General features: G+C 40.9%; 1 protein-coding gene across 1 annotated transcript in view; it reads left to right on the top strand.

Moving 5' to 3' along the window:
- JAK2 (Janus kinase 2) overlaps positions 1–22814 on the top strand; it is a 737012-nt gene that overhangs the window by 475140 nt on the left and 239058 nt on the right. Inside the window, exons 6-7 of the mRNA XM_053702553.1 lie at positions 116–434; positions 19684–19803. Of these exons, the coding sequence (XP_053558528.1) occupies positions 116–434; positions 19684–19803 (439 nt within the window). The remainder of the gene's footprint in view (positions 1–115; positions 435–19683; positions 19804–22814) is intronic.

The raw sequence follows: 22814 nt of genomic DNA on the forward strand, positions 1-22814 counted from the left end.
AAAATAAGGAAAATACATTTACCATGCTGCGTAACAAAAAAAATAGTCAAGTACCATCTTTAGACAGTTTGTCTATTCTATAAGATATATTACATTTGTTCCTTTCTCTGTACAGCTACAAGACATTTTTGCCCAAGTGTATTCGTGCAAAAATTCAGGACTACCATATTTTAACACGCAAGAGAATAAGATACAGATTCCGCAGGTTTATACAGCAGTTTAGCCAATGCAAAGCTACTGCCAGAGACTTAAAACTCAAGTATCTCATAAACCTTGAAGCTCTACAGCCTGCATTCTATCCTGAGCACTTTGAGGTAAAGGAACCCTGCATGGATAATACAGAAGATCATTTTGCAACCATTGTAGTAACTGCAAACAATGGCATTCAGATGTTAAGAGGGAAACACAAAGACAAAAGTGCTTTAACTGATGAGGTAAATCTCAACTTTATTTTCTTTAAATAATTTAATAATTATAGTAAAAAAGCAAAACATCCCTTCTAAGAATAATTCTAAGTCAGTTAACTACGTGATCCATGTATACATATATTTTGTGTCAATAGTATAATTTATTCAGTAAGCTGTTTTTGATATTAAAATGATTGGTTTGCCTTAATAATCTCTCAGGCTCTTCCAGCTGTGTCATTTATTGGGGGTTTGCCCTCTAGCTGTAAGTAGGAGTATGATATGTTTGGAATCTATTTCTTTCCTAAGAAATGGAGATTCCACAACGTCATTCCAATTACTAGTGGGATATTCACTCCTGGCCAGCAGGAGGAGGCAAAGAGCGCCACAGCAAAGCTGTTAAGTGTCATTTCCCTTACCCATAACCCCCAGTCATTCTCTTTGCCTCTGTCAATGGAGAAGGTGAAGTTCAGTGTCTGAAGATATTGATTCCTTTTTTGGGTACTTTTCCCTGCAAGCAAGGATTTGGGTTTAGCTGTGTCCACATCAATCTCTTGAGTAAGAGTAGTGGTGGCTTTTAAGCAGTTAGGAAGTGGTGAGGTGGTCCTTGCTTGGTTTCCTAAAACTTTTGCTGCCCTAGTCATAGAAAGCCAGAGTTGGTTACTCTGTTCTTTCTTTCTTCTACAGGTCTCTGTGAGGAGTATGTGTCCTTTCACACCTTGTAAGCTGTCATCCTGCCTGACAGCTGGATTGCAGGTAAGTGCTTTTGTCTTCTAGGTTTTGGAGATGTGCACTTGAAGAATATTTAGCTGTAATGTTTATTTGGGACATGTTTTATCCTTTTATATAGGATATTTATAGGCAGGCTGCAGGCACTTTACAAATATGATTAAGAAGACTAAAGGGTTATTATTTTCTTTATGGAGATAAAGCTTAGCCCTTATTTTTATTTTTTATTGTTTTTATTTGTGGATCATGTATTAATTTTATTTCAAATATGGGTTTCTTTGAAAGAGACACTCTATCAATATGTGGGATTATTTGGGCTCAAGTGAAGGACTAAGACCGCTCACTGCTAAAGGCTGATAACGGTCTAAAATAACCCCGTCAGCTTTGAGAAACGTGCGGTTTTATTTTTGCTGTGCTGTTTCTTGTCGGATGGTCATGAGACTTCTGCTATTCCGCATTCAGATTTCTAAGTGGTGCGGCGTCTACTATGTTCCGACATCTCTTGTGATCACTCGATCGGCAGGAGAGTTCTTTTGACGTTTCCCACTACCAGCTTTATTACCGGAGGTCAGGTAGGACACCTCAGTCTGTCTGAATTTTAGAGGGGCTGATTTCAATCTAAAGGGGAAGAGAGCCCACAGCTTCATTTATTACTATTGGGAATTAAGAACCTAGCCACCAGGAGTAGGCAAAGACACCCCAGCCAAATGCTTAAATACCTCCCCCACTTCCCTCATCCCCCAGTCATTCTTTAAGTAGTCCTGTCAGCCTCTCAGTGAGAGCCTGGGTGAAAGGTTGAGTCCGGAGATGCAGGGAGAGTTTGCCTGCGAAACCATCCCGACTCATATTAACAGCTCCATAAGCAATCGGCGTTGACGAGTTTCCCTGCCTGCTTTCTTCACTCAAGTCTATGTCAGGAGCAAGGCCTGTCACACTTGAAGGGCCGTTTTACTGTTCCACGGCATAGATTCTGGTAAGATCGTTTCATTTTTTATTAATAATGATAACATAGAAGACAGGGTCACAGTGTGGCGCCTTTTTATCTTTACAGAATCAAGGGTTAATATTCCTGGAAGGTGGATTATTTAACACTGGGGGTTTATACATGATATTGTTTATTGAGTAATTGCTGTGTTATGTGTGAGATGAGGCTCTGGCAATGGGTGGAACTTAAGGTTAATTGCGGAATCTTGCAAGGCCATTTTTTGGCGCGTTTTTCCCTAGTGCAGGGGTGGTTCTGCCAGGCATTCCATGCGACTGGGTGTGGCTATCTATCCTTCCTGTTGATCTGTGGCACAGGAGACATAGCGGTTTCTGTAGTCCGGGTCCTAGAAGGTTGTGAGTGCCCCAGCAATTGGTGGTATAAAGGTGCCTTTTTAATAAATAAAGTTAGTCTAACCAAGCACGCAAGCGATGAAGGACTCTGACGCATTGGAGGGCTCTCCTTCCTTAATAAAGTCTCATTCCTGTGTTTATTGTGAGGAGGTTCTGGTAAATTAGCCTGCTCAACTATGTTCCACATGCCTTGATAAAGTTACAACATCTAAATGTAAACGGATGTCTAGTACTACTGAGCCGTCCACCTCTGAGGGTTCTTCGTCCCGGCAGGTGCGTTCCCTACATTCATCTCCGATTGCACATGCACACATGCAGCACTCCGGGGTCCAACCGTTACTCCTTCGGGAGAGACTTGTTGGCCGTCAGATTTTGCGGACCAACTGTAATCGGCGGTTTTGAAAGTGATCCATGTCTTACCACGTTCTGCTAAGCGCAAGCCTAGGGTTTATCATAGCAGCCCGGCCCAGGGTTTGTCCTCACCGATTGAAGATCCAGAGGCTCTATACGTTGACGAGGCCCCCTCCGATTCTTCGGATGAGGCCCCTTCTGGGTCGGAGTCCATGTCATCTAAACCTCTGGCGGCGGAGGAACCTGGTTATAGGTTTAGGATGGAGAATTTGCGCTTTCTGCTACGGCAGGTGCTTGCTACTCTGGAGGTTCCAGAACCTAAGATACCGGAGGAACCTGCGATTCCTAACCTTGACAAGGTATATGAGGACAGGGTAGTACCTCAGTCTTTCTCGGTTCCCGTTAAAGGGATAGTCTAGTCAAAATTAAAGTTTCATTATTCAGATAGGACATGTCATTTTAATTAACTTTCCAATTTATTTTATCATCAAATTTGCTTTTTTCTCTTAGTATTCTTAGTTGAAACAAAACCTAGGCAGACTCATATGCTAATTTCTAAACTCTTGAGGGCTGCCTCTTATCATAGGCTTTTTAAATTCCTTTTCAACACAAAGAGACTAAAAGTACACGTGGGCCATATAGATAACACTGTGTACAGGCACAGGGAGTTATTTAAGATTTAGCCCAAAACAATGCTAACTGCAAGACAATAGATAAACAGTCGCAGTCATGTGATCAGGGGGCTGGAAGAAGATACAAGGTAATCACAGAGGTAAAAAGTGTATTAATATAACAGTGTTGGGTGTGCAAAACTGGGGAATGTGTAATAAAGGGATTATCTATCTTTTAAAACAATAACAATTCTATGGTAGACTGTCCCTTTAATATGGCTAATATTATTAAGAATGAATGGAAGCGATTAGGTTCTTCCTTTTCCTCTTCTTCCTTTAAAAAGAAGGGACTCTCAGCTTGAGCTGTGGGGGACCATCCCTAAGGTGGATGGGGCTATGTCTACACTTGCAAAGCGGACAACTATTTCCCTTGAGTATAGTTCATTGTTTAAAGAGCCCATGGATAAAAAGCTGGAAAGCATGTTGTGAAAGATGTTTCAGCACACAGGGTTTGTTTTTCAGCTAGCAGCGGCCGTTGCAGCGGTCGCTGGAGCTGCGTCATATTGGTGTGAATCCCTGTGTGAATTGGTTGAGGGGGAGACATCCATCGACGAGATACAGTAGAAGATTAAGGCGCTGAAGATCGACAATTCTTTCATCTGTGATGCCAATATGCAGATTATTCACCTGATTGCTAAGGTGTCAGGCTTTTCTGTTTTAGCGCGCAGGGCTCTGTGGTTAAAATCTTGGTCTGCGGACATGACCTCTAAGGCAAGGCTGTTGTCCTTGCCTTTTCAAGGAAAGATCCTGTTCGGTCCAGGATTGGATTTGATTATATCTACAGCTACGGGAGGCAAGTTAGCTTTCCTACCACAGGATAAGAAGGCTAAGCCAAAAGGATCTACTTTTCGTCCCTTTCGTGCGGACAAGACCCAGCGCCAGCAACCCGCCGCAAAGGTGGACCAGTCCAAGGTATCTTGGAAGCCGGTTCAATCTTGGAACAAGTCTAAGCAGAGCAAGAAGCCCGCTGAGACGAAATTGGCATGAAGGGGCGGCCCCCAACCGGTCTCCGGATAACGTAGGGGGCAGATTATCTCTATTCTCAGGCGCATGGTTGCAGGACGTTCAGGAACCTTGGGTTCTAGAAGTGGTCTCCCAGGGTTACAGGATAGGGTTCATATCCCATCCGCCCCAAGGGCAGATTCCTCCTGTCAAACCTTTCGTCAAGACCAGAGAAGAGAGAGGCCTTTCTAGAGTGTGTGAGAGATCTTGCCTCTCTCTGAGTTATCGTACCAGTACCCATAGCAGAAAGGGGTCTAGGGTACTATTCCAACCTTTTTTGTGATTCCAAAGAAGGAGGTGTCAGGGTTGTGGTAAACCTTCTAATGTTGTTGGAGGATCTCAACTGCAGACTAGAGATAGACTGTGTTTTGTTAGGGTAAAGATAATTTTTTATATTAGTCCTTATTTCTTTGTTACAGGAGAGAGGTGATATGTCCTGTAATTCCAAGGTTATAGTATGTAAATAGATTCCCAGGAGATGATTACGTAACAGTTGTTTTAAATATTGTGGAGCCTTTAATATACTTGTAATATAACTTCAGTATACCATATAAGTCTGTATGTTTTCCCACAAGTTTGTTCAGTAAATGCACCAAGTAAGTGAAGACCCGCACCTTTTAGTTGGGAGATGTGACTCTGCAGCAGCTGCTGTGATCGTTCTAGTGGGAGTGTGACCAATTGGGTTGCTGGAATAGCTGACAGGCAGTGAGCGTGATCGCTGTCTGTTCAGAGTCTGTGTCTGGAGCGAAAGATTCAGCCCCGGGAGGTGTGGTTGAGAGCACCAATCACAACACTGGATTTGCTGACAGGCTGAATGTGTGAGCGTCCGCTAGCCGGAGACAGCGTTTGCTGTGAGCGGGTTATACCCGCGATCAAATGAAGCTCTAGAGTATAGCTGGTTAGCTGAATAGGTAAGTTGCTTCTTTATGGGTGGATGGGTGTCTTTTGGTAAGTATGTTTTTATTACTTAAGACACTCTCAGCTATGGTTTGGCACTTTATGCAATTTATATAAAGTTCTTAATATATGTATTGTACTTATATTTGCCATGAGTCAGGTTCATGTATTTCCTTCTGCAGACTGTCAGTTTAATATTTGGGAATATAAATACTTTAAGAAATTTGTTTCTTACCTGGGGTTTAGTCTTTTTCAATTTTGACTACTTTTGCATTTGCGGGTATTAGGCCCGCGGGTGCGTCAAATGTTAGAACTTTTTTGGCGTGGGAAATTACGTTTTTTTACGCAACTTCGTCATTTCCGGCGTCATACGTGACGTCGAGACTTTTCACACGGCGGCGTCATTAGTGACGCAAGTGTGTCATTTCCGGTCATTTTTGGCGCCAAAAAAGTTTACGTTACGTTGGCGTCATACTTGGCGCCAATTTTTTCATTATTTCAATACCCCATGCATGTTTGCCTCCTGCTTTCTTCTATCAAGAGGCCTATGCTTTTGCATTTTTTCCCATTCCTGAAACTGTCATTTAAGGAAATAGATAATTTTGCTTTACAGGGAGTGCAGAATTATTAGGCAAGTTGTATTTTTGAGGATTAATTTTATTATTGAACAACAACCATGTTCTCAATGAACCCAAAAAACTCATTAATATCAAAGCTGAATAGTTTTGGAAGTAGTTTTTAGTTTGTTTTTAGTTATAGCTATTTTAGGGGGATATTTGTGTGTGCAGGTGACTATTACTGTGCATAATTATTAGGCAACTTAACAAAAACAAATATATACCCATTTCAATTATTTATTTTTACCAGTGAAACCAATATAACATCTCAAGATTCACAAATATACATTTCTGACATTCAAAAACAAAACAAAAACAAATCAGTGACCAATATAGCCACCTTTCTTTGCAAGGACACTCAAAAGCCTGCCATCCATGGATTCTGTCAGTGTTTTGATCTGTTCACCATCAACATTGCGTGCAGCAGCAACCACAGCCTCCCAGACACTGTTCAGAGAGGTGTACTGTTTTCCCTCCTTGTAAATCTCACATTTGATGATGGACCACAGGTTCTCAATGGGGTTCAGATCAGGTGAACAAGGAGGCCATGTCATTAGATTTTCTTCTTTTATACCCTTTCTTGCCAGCCACGCTGTGGAGTACTTGGACGCATGTGATTGAGCATTGTCCTGCATGAAAATCATGTTTTTCTTGAAGGATGCAGACTTCTTCCTGTACCACTGCTTGAAGAAGGTGTCTTCCAGAAACTGGCAGTAGGACTGGGAGTTTAGCTTGACTCCATCCTCAACCCGAAAAGGCCCCGCAAGCTCATCTTTGATGATACCAGCCCAAACCAGTACTCCACCTCCACCTTGCTGGCGTCTGAGTCGGACTGGAGCTCTCTGCCCTTTACCAATCCAGTCACGGGCCCATCCATCTGGCCCATCAAGACTCACTCTCATTTCATCAGTCCATAAAACCTTAGAAAAATCAGTCTTGAGATATTTCTTGGCCCAGTCTTGACGTTTCAGCTTGTGTGTCTTGTTCAGTGGTGGTCGTCTTTCAGCCTTTCTTACCTTGGCCATGTCTCTGAGTATTGCACACCTTGTGCTTTTGGGCACTCCAGTGATGTTGCAGCTCGGAAATATGGCCAAACTGGTGGCAAGTGGCATCTTGGCAGCTGCACGCTTGACTTTTCTCAGTTCATGGGCAGTTATTTTGCGCCTTGGTTTTTCCACACGCTTCTTGCGACCCTGTTGACTATTTTGAATGAAACGCTTGATTGTTCGATGATCACGCTTCAGAAGCTTTGCAATTTTAAGAGTGCTGCATCCCTCTGCAAGATATCTCACTATTTTTGACTTTTCTGAGCCTGTCAAGTCCTTCTTTTGACCCATTTTGCCAAAGGAAAGGAAGTTGCCTAATAATTATGCACACCTGATATAGGGTGTTGATGTCATTAGACCACACCCCTTCTCATTACAGAGATGCACATCACCTAATATGCTTAATTGGTAGTAGGCTTTCGAGCCTATACAGCTTGGAGTAAGACAACATGCATAAAGAGGATGATGTGGTCAAAATACTAATTTGCTTAATAATTCTGCACTCCCTGTATATGTTGTTTTTTCTTTTACATTGAGCAAGATGTCCCAATCCGATCCTGTCTCTGAAGTTTCTGCTGGAACATTGCTGCCTGACGTCGGTTCTACCAAAGCTAAGTGCATTTGTTGCAAAATTGTAGAAATTATTCCACCTAATGTCATTTGTAATAGTTGTCATGATAAACTTTTACATGCAGATAGTGTTTCTATCAGTAATAGTACATTGCCAGTTGCAGTTCCTTCAACTTCTAATGTGCATGATATACCTATAAATTTCAAAGAATTTGTTTCTGAATCTATTATGAAGGCTTTGTCTGCATTTCCACCTTCTAATAAACGTAAAAGGTCTTTTAAAACTTCTCATTTAGCTGATGAAATTTCAAATGACCAACAACATAATAATTCATCCTCTTCTGATGAGGATCTATCTGAAACAGAAGATCCTTCCTTAGATATTGACACTGACAAATCTACTTATTTATTTAAAATAGAGTATATGCGTTCTTTATTAAAAGAAGTGTTAATTACTTTGGATATTGAGGTAACCAGTCCTATTGACGTCTAATAAACGTTTAAATGCTGTTTTTAAACCTCCTGTGGTTTCCCCAGGTGTTTTTCCCATTCCTGAGGCTATTTCTGATATGATTTCTAGGGAATGGAATAAGCCAGGTACTTCCTTTGTTCCTTCTTCAAGGTTTAAGAGATTGTATCCTTTAACAGCAAAATCTATAGAGTTTTGGGAAAAGATCCCCAAAGTTGATGGGGCTATTTCTACTCTTGCTAAACGTACCACTATTCCTATGGAAGATAGCACTTCCTTTAAGGATCCTTTAGCTAGGAAGCTTGAATCTTATCTAAGGAAGGCCTATTTATATTCAGGTCATCTTCTCAGACCTGCTCTTTCTTTGGGTGATGTTGCGGCCGCATCAACTTTCTGGTTGGAAAATTTAGCGCAACATGAATTGGATTCTGACATATCTAGCATTGTTCGCTTACTGCAACATGCTAATCATTTTATTTGTGATGCCATTTTTGATATTATCAAAATTGATGTTAGATCCATGTCTTTAGCTGTATTAGCTAGAAGAGCTTTGTGGCTTAAATCTTGGAATGCTGATATGACATCTAAATCTAGATTACTATCTCTTTCTTTCCAAGGTAATAATTTATTTGGTTCTCAGTTGGATTCTATTATTTCAACTATCACTGGAGGAAAAGGAGTTTTTTTGCCTCAGGATAAAAAACCTAAAGGTAAATCTAAGGCTTCTAACCGTTTTCGTTCCTTTCGTCAGAATAAGGAACAAAAACTCAATCCTCCTCCCAAGGAATCTGCTTCCAGTTGGAAGCCTTCCTCAAATTGGAATAAATCCAAGCCATTTAGGAAACCAAAGTCTGCCCCTAAATCCGCATGAAGGTGCGGCCCTCATTCCAGCTCAGCTGGTAGGGGGCAGATTAAGGTTTTTCAAGGATTTTTGGATAAATTCTGTCCAAAATCAATGGATTCAGAGCATTGCCTCTCAAGGGTATCGAATAGGATTCAGAGTAAGACCTCCTGTGAGAAGATTCTTTCTCTCACTTATCCCAGCAAATCCAGTAAAAGCTCAGGCTTTTCTGAAGTGTGTTTCAGATCTGGAGTCTTCAGGGGTAATCATGCCAGTTCCTCTTCAGGAACAAGGTTTGGGGTTTTATTCAAACCTATTCATTGTACCAAAGAAAGAAAATTTGTTCAGACCAGTTCTGGATCTGAAAATTTTGAATCGTTATGTAAGAGTACCAACTTTCAAGATGGTGACTATAAGGACTATTCTGCCTTTTGTTCAGCAAGGACATTATATGTCCACAATAGACCTGCAGGATGCATACCTTCATATTCCGATTCATCCAGAACACTATCAGTTTCTCAGATTCTCTTTTCTAGACAAGCATTACCAATTTGTTGCTCTTCCATTTGGTCTAGCAACAGCTCCAAGAATCTTTTCAAAGGTTCTGGGTGCCCTACTATCTGTAATCAGAGAACAGGGTATTGCGGTGTTTCCTTATTTGGACAATATCTTGGTACTAGCTCAGTCTTTACATACTGCAGAATCTCACACGAATCAACTAGTGTTCTTTCTTCGGAAACATGGTTGGAGGATCAATTTACCAAAAAGTTTGATTCCTCAGACAAGGGTCACCTTTTTAGGTTTCCAGATAGATTCTGTGTCAATGACTCTGTCTCTAACAGACAAGAGACGTTTAAAATTGGCTGCAGCCTGCCAACGCCTTCAGTCTCAGTCATTCCCTTCAGTGGCTATGTGCATGGAAGTTTTAGGTCTCATGACTGCAGCATCGGACGCAATCCCCTTTGCTCGTTTTCACATGAGACCTCTACAGCTTTGTATGCTGAATCAATGGTGCAGGGATTATACAAAGATATCACAATTAATATCCTTGAATCCCAATGTACGACACTCTCTGACATGGTGGATAGATCACCATCGTTTGGTTCAAGGGGCTTCTTTTGTTCGCCCAACCTGGACTGTGATCACAACAGATGCGAGTCTTTCAGGTTGGGGAGCTGTTTGGGGGTCTCTGACAGCACAAGGGGTTTGGAAATCTCAAGAGGCGAGATTACCAATAAATATTTTAGAACTCCGTGCAATTCTCAGGGCTCTAAAGAGAGAACCGTTAATTTGTTTTCAGACAGACAATATCACAACTGTGGCTTATGTCAATCATCAGGGTGGGACTCACAGTCCCCAAGCTATGAAAGAAGTATCTCGGATACTTGCTTGGGCGGAATCCAGCTCCTGTCTAATCTCTGCGGTACATATCCCAGGTGTAGACAATTGGGAGGCTGATTATCTCAGCCGCCAGACTTTACATCCAGGGGAGTGGTCTCTCCATCCAGATGTGTTTTCTCAGATTGTTCAGATGTGGGGGCTTCCAGAGATAGATCTCATGGCCTCTCATCTAAACAAGAAACTTCCCAGATACCTGTCCAGGTCCAGGGATGTTCAGGCGGAAGCAGTGGATGCGCTGACACTTCCTTGGTGTTATCAACCTGCTTACATCTTCCCGCCTCTAGTTCTCCTTCCAAGAGTGATTTCCAAAATCATCATGGAACAGTCTTTTGTGTTGTTGGTGGCTCCAGCATGACCACACAGGTTTTGGTATGCAGATCTGGTTCGGATGTCCAGTTGCCCGCCTTGGCCACTTCCATTACGGCCGGACCTACTATCTCAAGGTCCGTTTTTCCATCAGGATCTCAAATCATTAAATTTGAAGGTATGGAAATTGAACGCTTAGTTCTAAGTCATAGAGGTTTCTCTGATTCAGTGATACTATGTTACAAGCTCGTAAATCTGTCTCTAGGAAGATTTATTATAGAGTTTGGAAGGCTTACATTTCATGGTGTTCTTCTCATAAATTCTCCTGGCATTCTTTTAGAATTCCTAGCATTTTGCAGTTTCTTCAGGATGGTCTGGATAAGGGTTTGTCTACAAGTTCCTTGAAAGGACAAATCTCCGCTCTTTCTGTTTTATTTCACAGAAAAATTGCTATACTTCCTGATATACACTGTTTTGTACAGGCTTTATTTCATATTAAGCCTGTCATTAAGTCAATTTCTCCTCCTTGGAGTCTTAATTTGGTTCTGAGGGCTTTACAGGCTCCTCCATTTGAACCTATGCATTCTTTGGACATTAAACTACTTTCTTGGAAAGTGTTGTTCCTTTTGGCTATCTCTTCTGCTAGAAAAGTTTCTGAGCTATCTGCTCTTTCTTGTGAGACTCCTTTTTTTATTTTTCATCAGGATAAGGCAGTTTTGCGGACTTCTTTTCAATTTTTACCTAAGGTTGTGAATTCTAACAACATTAGTAGAGAAATGGTTGTCCCTTCTTTATGTCCTAATCCTAAGAATTCTTTGGAGAGATCCTTACATTCTTTGGATGTGGTAAGAGCTTTGAAATATTATGTGGAAGCTACTAAAAATTTCAGGAAGACTTCTAGTCTATTTGTTTTATTTTCTGGTCCTAGGAAAGGTCAGAAAGCTTCTGCTGTTTCCTTGGCTTCTTGGTTGAAACTTTTGATTCATCAAGCTTATTTGGAGTCGGGTCAAACCCCGCCTCAGAGAATTACAGCTCATTCTACTAGATCAGTCTCTACTTCATGGGCTTTTAAGAATGAAGCTTCAGTCGATCAGATTTGCAAAGCAGCCACTTGGTCCTCTTTGCATACATTTTCTAAATTCTACCATTTTGATGTATTTGCTTCTTCGGAAGCAGTTTTTGGTAGAAAAGTTCTTCAGGCAGCTGTTTCAGTTTGATTCTTCTGTTTTTTATTTAATTTTTTTTCTTTTCAAAGTGAAAATAACTTATTTTTTGGGTTGTGGATTATTTTTTCAGCGTAATATAGCTGTTTTTATTTTATTCCCTCCCTGTCTTGTGACTCTTGAGTGGAAGACTCCACATCTTGGGTATTGATATCCCATATGTCACTAGCTCATGGACTCTTGCCAATTACATGAAAGAAAACATAATTTATGTAAGAACTTACCTGATAAATTCATTTCTTTCATATTGGCAAGAGTCCATGAGGCCCACCCTTTTTATGGTGGTTATGATTTTTTGTATAAAGCACAATTATTTCCAAATTTCCTTTGTTGATGCTTTCTACTCCTTTCTTTATCACCCCACTGCTTGGCTATTCGTTAAACTGAATTGTGGGTGTGGTGAGGGGTGTATTTATAGGCATTTTGAGGTTTGGGAAACTTTGCCCCTCCTGGTAGGATTGTATATCCCATATGTCACTAGCTCATGGACTCTTGCCAATATGAAAGAAATGAATTTATCAGGTAAGTTCTTACATAAATTATGTTTTTGTAGTGTATTCTGGGAAGCGCAAGGCACAAAGGACCTCTTCTACTTCTTTGTCTTTTTGGTTGAGGAGCTTGATTCGCTTGGCTTATGAGGCAGCGGGACATAAGCCTCCTCAGAGGATCACGGTTCATTCTACTAGAGCCGTGGCTTCGTCTTGGGCCTTCAAGAATCAGGCCTCTATGGAGGGAATTTGTAAGGTGGCTACCTGGTCCTCCTTACACACTTTTACAAAGTTTTACAAATTTGATGTTTTTGCTTCTGCGGAAGCTGTTTTTGAGAGAGAGGTTTTGCAGGCTGTGGTGCCCTCAGATTAGGGTCCGCCTTTTACCCTCCCGGTTTCATTCAGTGTCCTCTAGAGCTTGTGTATATGTTCCCAATAGTAATGAATGAAGCCATGGACTCTCCTCCCCTTTAGATGAAAAACATAAATTATGCTCACCTGATAATTTCATTTCCATCGTGGGGAGGAGAGTCCACGGCTCCCGCCCGTATCTCCGTTGGGCGGCCCTAAATTTATTTATCTTCTGGCACCTTTTTTACCCTGATATTTCTCCTATTGTTCCTGGTTCCCTCAGCAGAATGACTGAGGGATGAGGGAAGTGGGGAAGGTATTTAAAGGGACACTGAACCCAAATTTTTTTCTTTTGTGATTCAGATAGAGCATGCAATTTTAAGCAACTTTCTAATTTACTCCTATTATCATTTTCTCTTCGTTCTCTTGCTATGTTTATTTGAAAAATAATGTATCTAAGCTTTTCTTTGGTTCAGCACTCTGGACAGCACTTTTTTATTGGTGGATGAATTTATCCACCAATCAGCAAGAGCAACCCAGGTTGTTCACCAAAAATGGGCCGGCATCTAAACATACATTCATGCATTTCAAATAAAGATACCAAGAGAATGAAGAAGATTTTATAATAGGAGTAAATTAGAAAGTTCCTTAACATGTCATGCTCTATCTGAATCACAAAATAATTTTTTTTTGTTCAGTGTCCCTTTAAGCCTTTGGCTGGGGTGTCTTTGCCTCCTCCTGGTGGCCAGGTTCTTAATTCCAAATAGTAATGAATGTTTTTTATTTTGTTAGGCAATCTAATTTTTATAGCGTTATATGCTATGAGGGTAAAGAATTTCTTAAAGTGACAGTAGTCTTGATTTTAAAAAAAATATTATTTTTTTCTCAATTATTTTTAGGGATTTTTTTATTGGATAATATGGTTATGGATCAAGACTCTTTTTATTGTGATAAATGCTTATTAAGCCTAGAGGCACAAATTTTTGCCTATGCAATTTTGAGCTGCATGCTTAGCTAGAACTCTTGAATGTAAAGATAAATTGTTTCCCACTGAGCCCAATGTCTTTCAAGATGATGCTGTTCAGGTAATGCCACAGCTTTCTCCTCAAACGTCCCAAGCCTCAATGGTGTCACATTCCCAAGCCTCAATGGTGTCACATACAGTGCCCTGCAGTTCCTCTCAACCTCCTGGAGAGGTTTTTTTTTTTACATCAGATTTTGCTGCACATATATCTTCTGCGTTTTTTTTTCGGCTTTTTCTGCTTTTCCCATGTTGGGGAAGCGCAAGAGGAAATATAAACATTTTTCTGATAGTACGGTGTCTGTCGCCTTTGCTGCTGCGAAGATTGACCTCCATCCTAAGTCTGATGAGGAGGATACTTCGGTAGCTTCTGAGGGTGAAATCCCAGATTCAGACAGTTTAATTCCTTTGACTGACTCTGAAGAGGTAAACTTCAGATTTAAGATTGAATTCCTCCGTGTACTGTTAAAGGAGTTACTGGCTACTTTGGATGACTCCATCGCTGTCAACCCTAAGAAATCTAGTAAACTTAACAAATACTATGATGTTCCTTCCTCTGTGGAAGTGTTTCCTGTTCCAGACAGTGTGTCGGAGATCATTGCACAGGAGTGGGATAGTCCAGGGATATCTTTCTCCCCGTCTCCCATTTTTAAAAAGATGTTTCCTATTGCTGACTCCATTCGAGACTCATGGCGCACAGTGCCTAAGGTAGAAGGGGCTATTTCTACTCTGGCTAAGAGAACCATGATTCCTATTGAGGATAGCTGTTCCTTTAAGAATCTCATGGACAAAAAGCTGGAGGCTTATTTAAAGAAAATGTATGTTCATCAGGGTCTTCAATGGCAACTTTCAAAATCCAATAGGGGAAATGGTTAAGGTGTATGCACTGTATAAAGAAATGTATAAATAGTCCTGAAACCAATTCCTTGTAAGGCCACTGCACAACTTAGACTGTTTGTAAAGGAAAGAATGTGGCGGTGTTCCCCAAAACAACCCCCACACTAATATCATTCACAAGGGACCACTCCCAGACATCCGTATATACACAAAATAAAATGCTTGACTCACCACTCTTCAATCCCTTGGTGTGGTGTTCTTTCAGATCAGGATTCTGAGTCCAGTACTGGTGTGAAAAGTTGTGTCTTGTATTCCAGGATTATTACTCTCTGCCCATTATTCCATTTTTAGGGCCCTGAAAGACTTCACCTATGTCCCTTAGATGAAAAGACAGTCAGTGCAGTGTGCCTCTAGCCCACCTACCGCAATTTAAATCCAAAACCTGTGCTCACTGTTTGGCCAAGTAATAAGCAAAGCATCAGAAAAAATGTGTAACAGGAGCACCAAGTATATGGATAAAAAATCAAACTTTATTTAGAACATAAAGGGTATCTTAACCCCTGGGTAAGAACATACAATTATAGTTAAACAGATGACAAAAAGGCTGACCGGTTTCGGCTGTTGCCTTACTCCTAGCCTGCTTAAAACTGTCTGTCAGTTCTCAGATTTAAAAACCATCATCTGTAATCCTATTGGTTCAAAAAAACCCACACCCCTCATTGTAACTCCCTTCAGCTGGGATCAATTAACCCTCCTTGTCAACAAAGCTGCACTAGTCTATTTACTCAATATTACAAAATTACAAAAAGACTGAGTTCCTAACCTCCTATTTATCATTAGTACTCAATATTTAATAAGTGCCAAACAATGAATAATGACAAATGACAGAATTCTATCACGAACAAACACGGAATCTTAGCATATACACTACTTTTTCAACTATAACATAGACGATCTAGAAGCATACCAAAAACCTGAGAGCTGTTAAAAGAGACAGGATAAATACCAGAACACACAGTACTCGTGTCTATACATGTCTCTTTATACAAGCGGTTTCAACTCAGAGACAGTTTCTCTATGCAAAGATGCAATATAATTGTTGAATAGACCCAACTAATAGATTCTGTCATTTGTCATTATTCATTGTTTGGCACTTATTAAATATTGAGTACTAATGATAAATAGGAGGTTAGGAACTCAGTCTTTTTGTAATTTTGTAATATTGAGTAAATAGACTAGTGCAGCTATGTTGACAAGGAGGGTTAATTGATCCCAGCTGAAGGGAGTTACAATGAGGGGTGTGGGGTTTTTTGAACCAATAGGATTACAGATGATGGTTTTTAAATCTGAGAACTGACAGACAGTTTTAAGCAGGCTAGGAGTAAGGCAACAGCCGAAACCGGTCAGCCTTTTTGTCATCTGTTTAACTATAATTGTATGTTCTTACCCAGGGGTTAAGATACCCTTTATGTTCTAAATAAATTTGATTTTTTATCCATATACTTGGTGCTCCTGTTACACATTTTTTCTGATGCTCTTCAATGGCAACCTGCAGTCTATTGCCACAGTGGCAAGTGCAGCATCTTATTGGTGAAATGCTTTGTCAGAGTTGGTTTTAGAGGAAACTCCGTTGGAGGAGATCCAAGATAGGATTAAGGCCCTCAAACTAGCCAATTCCTTTATTTCTGACACGAACATGCATGTCATTAGACTAGGAGTCAAGATTTCTGGCTTCACTGTTCTAGCCTGCAGGGCTTTGTGGCTAAAATATTGGTCAGCTGAAGTAACCTCCAAGACCAATCTTCCGTCGCTACCTTACAAGGGTAAGACCCAGTTTGGTCCTGGTCTGGCAGAGATCATTTCTGAAATTACATGTGGAAAGGGGTCCTTTCTATCACAAGACAAGAAGAATAAATCTAAGGGGCATCAAAATTCTAATTTTCTCTCCTTTCATAACTTCAAAGGTGAGAAATCTTCCTCTTCCAAGCCAGAGCAGTCCAAGTCCTCTTGGAGACCCAATCAGTCTTGAAATAAGGGGAAACAATCAAAGAAGCCCTCATTTGAGACTAAGTCAGCATGAATGGTCCGCCCCCGGACCGGTATTGGATCAAGTGGGGGGCAGACTTTCCTTGTTTTAACAAGCTTGGATACGCAATTTCCCAGATCGCATAGTATCCCAGGGTTACAAAATAGACTTCAAGACTTGTCCTCCCTGGGCAGATTTCTCCTCTCAAGATTATCTGCCTACCAGGTAAAAAGAGAGGCATTTTTGAACTGCGTTCAGGACCTTTTCTCCCTGGGAGTGATTGTTCCAGTTCCACTAAGGGAACAGGGCCTAAGATTTTATTCAAATCTGATTGTGGTTCCCAAAAAGAGGGAACTTTTCGTCCTATTTTAGACCTGAAGTGTCTCAACAAATTTCTCAGGGTACCATCCTTCAAAATGGAAACCATTCATTCTTTTCTCCCTTTGGTCCAAGATGGTCAGACCTGAAGGGCACGTATCTTCATATTCCCATACACAGGGATCTAGTTTCTGAAATTTTCTTTTCTAAACAAGCACTTTCAGTTTGTTGCTCTTCTTTTTGGCCTTGCCACAGCTCCCAGAATCTTCTCAAAGGTTTTGGGGGTTCTCTTGCAGTTGTCAGATCCCAGGGAATTGCAGTGGCTCCTTACCTGGAGGACATATTGGTTCAGGCGCCATCTTTTCAACAAGCAAACTCTCATACATAGATCTTGTTCTCTTTTCTACGTTCCCACGGATGGAAAGTGAATCTAGAGAAGAGTTCCCTTGTTCCAGCTACAAGGGTGGTTTTCTTAGGGACTATCATCAATTTTCTTATCTATGAAGATTTTTCTGACAGAGGTCAGAACATCCAAGCTTCTCACTTCTTGCCTCTCTCTTCAGTCTACTGTTCGGCCATCAGTAGCTCAATGTATGGAGGTAATTGGTCTGATGGTCGCTGCCATGGACATCATTCCTTTTGTTCAATTCCATTTGAGAGCTCTGCAATTATGCATGCTGAGACAATGGAACAGAGATAATTTGGATCTGTCTCAGAGGATAGATCTGGACCAGTTGACAAGAGACTCTCTATAGTGGTGGATTTCTCAGGATCATCTGTCTCAGGGCACATGCTTCCGGAGACCCTCCTGGGTGATTGTGACCACGGATACCAGCCTGCTGGGCTGGGGAACAGTCAGGACCTATGGACTCGGGAGGAGTCTTCTCTCCCAATAAACATCTTGGAGTTGGGAGTGATCTTCAGTGCCCTGATGGCTTGGTCTCAGTTTTTCTTAGCCCAGTTTATCAGGTTCCAGTCGGACGACATCACCTCAGTGGCTTACATCAACCACCAGGGAGGAACATGGAGTTCCTTGGCTATGAAGGAGGTGACTCGCATTCTGTAGTGGATGGAAGCTCACAATTGTCTTCTATCTGCCATCCACATTCCAGGAGTGGACAACTGGGAGGCAGATTTCTTGAGCAGACAGACCTTTCATCCCGGGGAGTGGGCTCTCCATCCGGAGGTGTTCTCCAGGTTAACCCTCAAGTGGGGATTTTGATCTGATGACATCTCATCTGAATGCCAATCTTCCAAGGTACGATTCAAGGTCAAGAGATCCTCAGGCCGCCCTGATAGATGCTCTGGCGGTTCCTTGGGATTTCGGTCTAGCATACCTGTTTCCTCCGTTTGCTCTGCTTCCACGAGTCATTGCACGTATCAAACGGGAGAGAGCATCTGTTATTCTGATAGCTCCTGCATGACCGCGCAGGATCTGGTTTGCAGACCTGGTGAGGAAGTCATCTCTTTCTCCTTGGAGGTTACCTCTGAGGAAGGACCTTCTAACTCGGGCTCCTTTCCTCCATCCAAATCTTGTTTCTCTGAAGCTGACTGCATGGTGATTGAACGCTTAGTTCTGGCTAAGCGTGGGTTTTCTGAGTCAGTCATTGATACTATGATTCAGGCTCGCAAGAATCAGGCCTGTGTTTTAACCTGTTGCTACTCGGAGCCTTAATCTAGTTCTTAGAGTTTTGCAGCAGGCTCTGTTTGAGCCAATACATTCCATAGATATTAAGCTGTTATCTTGGAAGGTTTTGTTTCTTATTGCTATTTCTTCTGCTCAAAGAGTTTCTGAACTTTCAGGTTTGCAGTGAGATTAGCCGTACCTTATTTTTCATGCGATATGGCGGTACTTCGTACTAAATTGGGGTTTCTCCCTAAGGTGGTTTCAGATAGAAATATTAATCACAAAATTGTTCCTTCTCTCTGTCCTAATCCTTCCTCTCATAAGGAACGTCTGTTGCACAACTTGGATGTGGTCTGCGCTCTAAAATTCTACCTACAGGCTACTAAGGATTTTCGCCAGTCTTCTGCCCTATTTCTTTGTTTCTCTGGAAAGCGTAAGGGTCAGAAGGCTACTTCTACTTCTCTTTCCCTCTGGTTGAGAAGTATGATTAGTTTTGCTTATGAGACTGCTGGACAGCAGCCTCCTGAGAGAATTACAGCTCATTCCACTAGGGCTGTCTCCTATTCTTGGGCTTTCAAAAATGAAGCTTTTGTGGAACAGATTTGCAAGGCTGCAACTTGGTCCTCTGCATATTATTTTCCACATTCTACAAATTTGATACTTTTGCCTCGGCTAAGGCTTTCTTTGGGAGAAAGGTTCTTCAAGCGTTGGTGCATTCTGTTTAGGTCCGCCTGTCTTATTCTCCCTCCCTGTTCATTCCTTGTACTCTAGCTTGGGTATTGTTTCCCACTAGTAATTGGAATGACGTTGTGGACTCTCCATGTCTTAGGAAAGAAAACAAAATTTATGCTTATCTGATAAATTTATTTATTTCCGGACATCGAGATTCCACGACCCTCAGACACCTCTACACCTTTGTGTTATCTTCTTTTTCCATTTCCCTTCGGCTGAATGACTGGGATTTATGGATAAGGGAAGTGACACTTAACAGCTTTGCTGTGGTGCTCTTTGCCTCCTCCTGCTGGCCAGGAGTGAATATCCCACTAGTAATTGGAATGACGTTGTGGACTCTACATATCCAGAAAGAAAGACATTTATCAGGTAAGCATAAATTTAGTTTTTTTGCAATAACTCAAAACATATTTGTTTGCAGGATTTACAGACCTACTGTGATTTTCAGGAGATTATTGACATCAGCATCAAACAAGCAAGCAGAGATGATTCTTCTGAAAGTATTGTTGTTACCATCAACAAAGAGGTCAATAAAACTCTGGTAAGCTACATTGTTATCTTTTTTTTTTTGCGCAGGGTTCATGGTAGATATTTTATACAGATAAGAAGCTTGTAAGTTACCCTTTTTAAAGTGATGCTAAACTCTCCCCTTTATAAAATCAGATCCGGAATGTTAGTGATATTGTTTAATTCATCACATGTAATAAAGATGTGTTATAACTTACTTTTTTTATGTAGATATGAAAATCAAATTCCCCGCACTCTGCCACCCACTTTAAAAGTACAATTTTCTGTGAGCTAATGGTTTGAATTTTTGTCCAATCAGCGCTCTCCCCTTTGGGCACATTTTATTGTAGCTAGAGCGCTGATTGGATAACAATTCAAACCGTTAGCTCATAGAAAATTGACTTTTGAAGTGGATGGAGGAGTGCAGGGTATTTGAATTTCATTCATATCTGTATTAAAATTAAGTTATAGATTAGGCATTCACCTCCCCCCCAGGAAGAGCCGGGTGATCAGTGCTGCCGGGCAATCTGGCTTACTGAACCTCTTCAAAATCTATCACTACCCAGTCATCAATCTAACATACTGATCTAAGTAGCTGAAAAGCTTGCAGATCGCGGTGACAGGGGCGAGACATTTCTGTGCAGTGCAATACAGCAAGTATGGAGGAAGGTGACTGTATGACAAGATATGAGAAACTTTTTGCAAAACTTGAAAACGTTATGTACAAGCTAACGGAGAGAGCACCGTATGACCATCTGGTGAGTCGCTTAGCACCTGAGAGTGGGCCTACAATATATCTGAGAGATTCACATGAGGTAGAGGAGCACAGTAACCACCTTAACGTCGACAACTCCACTCGTGTGCTGCGGGAGCCGCATACCACTAAGCAGGATCAACCAGCCTTTGATGTTCTGAGCGGCATGCATAAAGCAGGGCAGCGTCCGAGACTGCAAGAGCAAGGGCTCCCTGGTTTGCGGAAACCGCCGGTGTTGTCAGATCTGGCTGCAATCTACAAGGAGGATCCCCACCCCTCCTACACTAAAACAAAGACTCAATCACCAAAAAAACATCCGGACTGATCTGCTGGGGGAAAAGATGTCGACGACTCAGGCAGAATTAGCACAGATGTTCGTAAGGGCCCATAACCCGAACAAATTACACTACCCGACTGAGCAATACTATAAGCCGGGTAAGTCTAATACCCATCGTTATAGTGGATGCGATACTTGCGATACTTGCGGAGCCGGGGACACGCTGACCGCATTTAAAGTCGGCTCTTGGCAGCATACATATGATCTCCACGGCGATGGCCGGGCCCCGAGGAAAGGAGAGGGATAGCTGGTAAAGGCTCCTCTGAGATGGATTGCAGCTGGCCCTCAAAAGACATTTCTTCCACGTTTGATATTAAATGATGGAGACGAACTGGCTCAGTAATATAATATAATTGGATTGAGTAAGGTTAACTTTTTCACTTAGTTACACAAATGCATATACCTTATTGGTTGTTAAAACAAGCCTAATGGGCTATCATATATCAGGCATTAACACTTATGTAGTTTCATCACTTGGGGTATATGTGCCCAGACCTCTATAGGGCCTTCCCTCGTGGCTTGCGGCCGAAGCCGCGGGAGGAGAGAAAAAAAAAAAACTTCTTGGTAACTAGCCCTGTACACTCACTTCACGCCAAGCCTTGCAAATCCCTAACAAACAGTCTCATAATATAAACTCTCTTCAAATAACCCTCTATAATGAACGATTGTTCTCCCTCACGTTTATATTTCAGCTCTCAGCACTACTATTGCCCCTTCCCCATGAATAAAGCAGGAGTCCATTTGCATTTGTATTTGTTTTACTTGTATACCAGGATGCCCAGTTTTGGTCTTTATTCTGCAAATGTATCACCATCTGGTTTATGTTGTTAAGTTTATGTTTTTGTTTTAGTATAATACCCCTATCTCTACTGTTTTCTTTTCTTTATGCAAACAAGGGCACATGAGTGGCCCAAATCACTTTAACAGGGGACAAAAAAGAGGACTGTAGTAAAAAAAAAAATATTTTCTTCTTTTTTTTTTTTTCTTTTTTTTTATGCAATGTCTGTACTATTGCTGAAAATATTTTCTGTTATGTCAATAACTTATCTGTTGTATACTACTCCTCAATAAAAAAAAAATAAAAATAATTAATTTATAGCTCATCTTCGTTATAACTGATGAATGAAACTCCTTCTACAATATCACTAACATTTTGTATCTGTTTTTCTAAGGGGAGAGTTTAGCATCACTTTAACTCTGACTTTCAAAATAGATGTACTATGCTTATAATCATAAAGGCTCGATTTTAAAATGTTTAACATTTACTAAAAATAAAGGAGCAAAGAAAATCAAATCTATTGTTTGTCAAAGGAAGGAATAAAACAAATGAATGTACATAAATAGATTTGCACCTATACAACATATATACAAACAGCTGTTCACATACATATATTTTTCTTGCTACATATTTAAATTAGGGTTAATTTGTGCTGCTGTTGTTAAATTGTATGTATTTTGCACCACTGAAGAAAGAGCAACCATCTCAGTACAGCAAACTTGCTACCACCTTCTGATGTCTCAGCTTTAATCTCACCAATCTAAATTGTATGTTTAGTATTGGTTATGGGTATAGGCATATATATATGTGCCATATACTGCCCGATTTTATAAAATCTTTACAAGTGAGCTTGATGCAACATGTTTTCCCTTTTGTATTTATTTTTTTTCTTGCCCAGTTAAGCAACAGTTTTGTTTTTTATAATCCTACCCTCTTTATGCAAGATCATTCTTGTTTATGACCTGAGATTAGGGGAACAGGACATGCACAAATTAGATTTATCACCCTGCTGCAATATTGCATTCTGGTTTGCCACTTGTTTGAATTGTTTGATGCTGTTCTAAGCATTTCTAGCTCTTGTTGTTAACTGTACTTTTTGCCTCTCCATTGCATCTTCTCATTTCTGCATCTCAGACAAATATACATTCACCTTATTAAAGCCATTATTGGTGATTG

This window comes from Bombina bombina, chromosome 2, assembly GCF_027579735.1.
Source record: "Bombina bombina isolate aBomBom1 chromosome 2, aBomBom1.pri, whole genome shotgun sequence".
Lineage (NCBI taxonomy): Eukaryota > Metazoa > Chordata > Amphibia > Anura > Bombinatoridae > Bombina > Bombina bombina.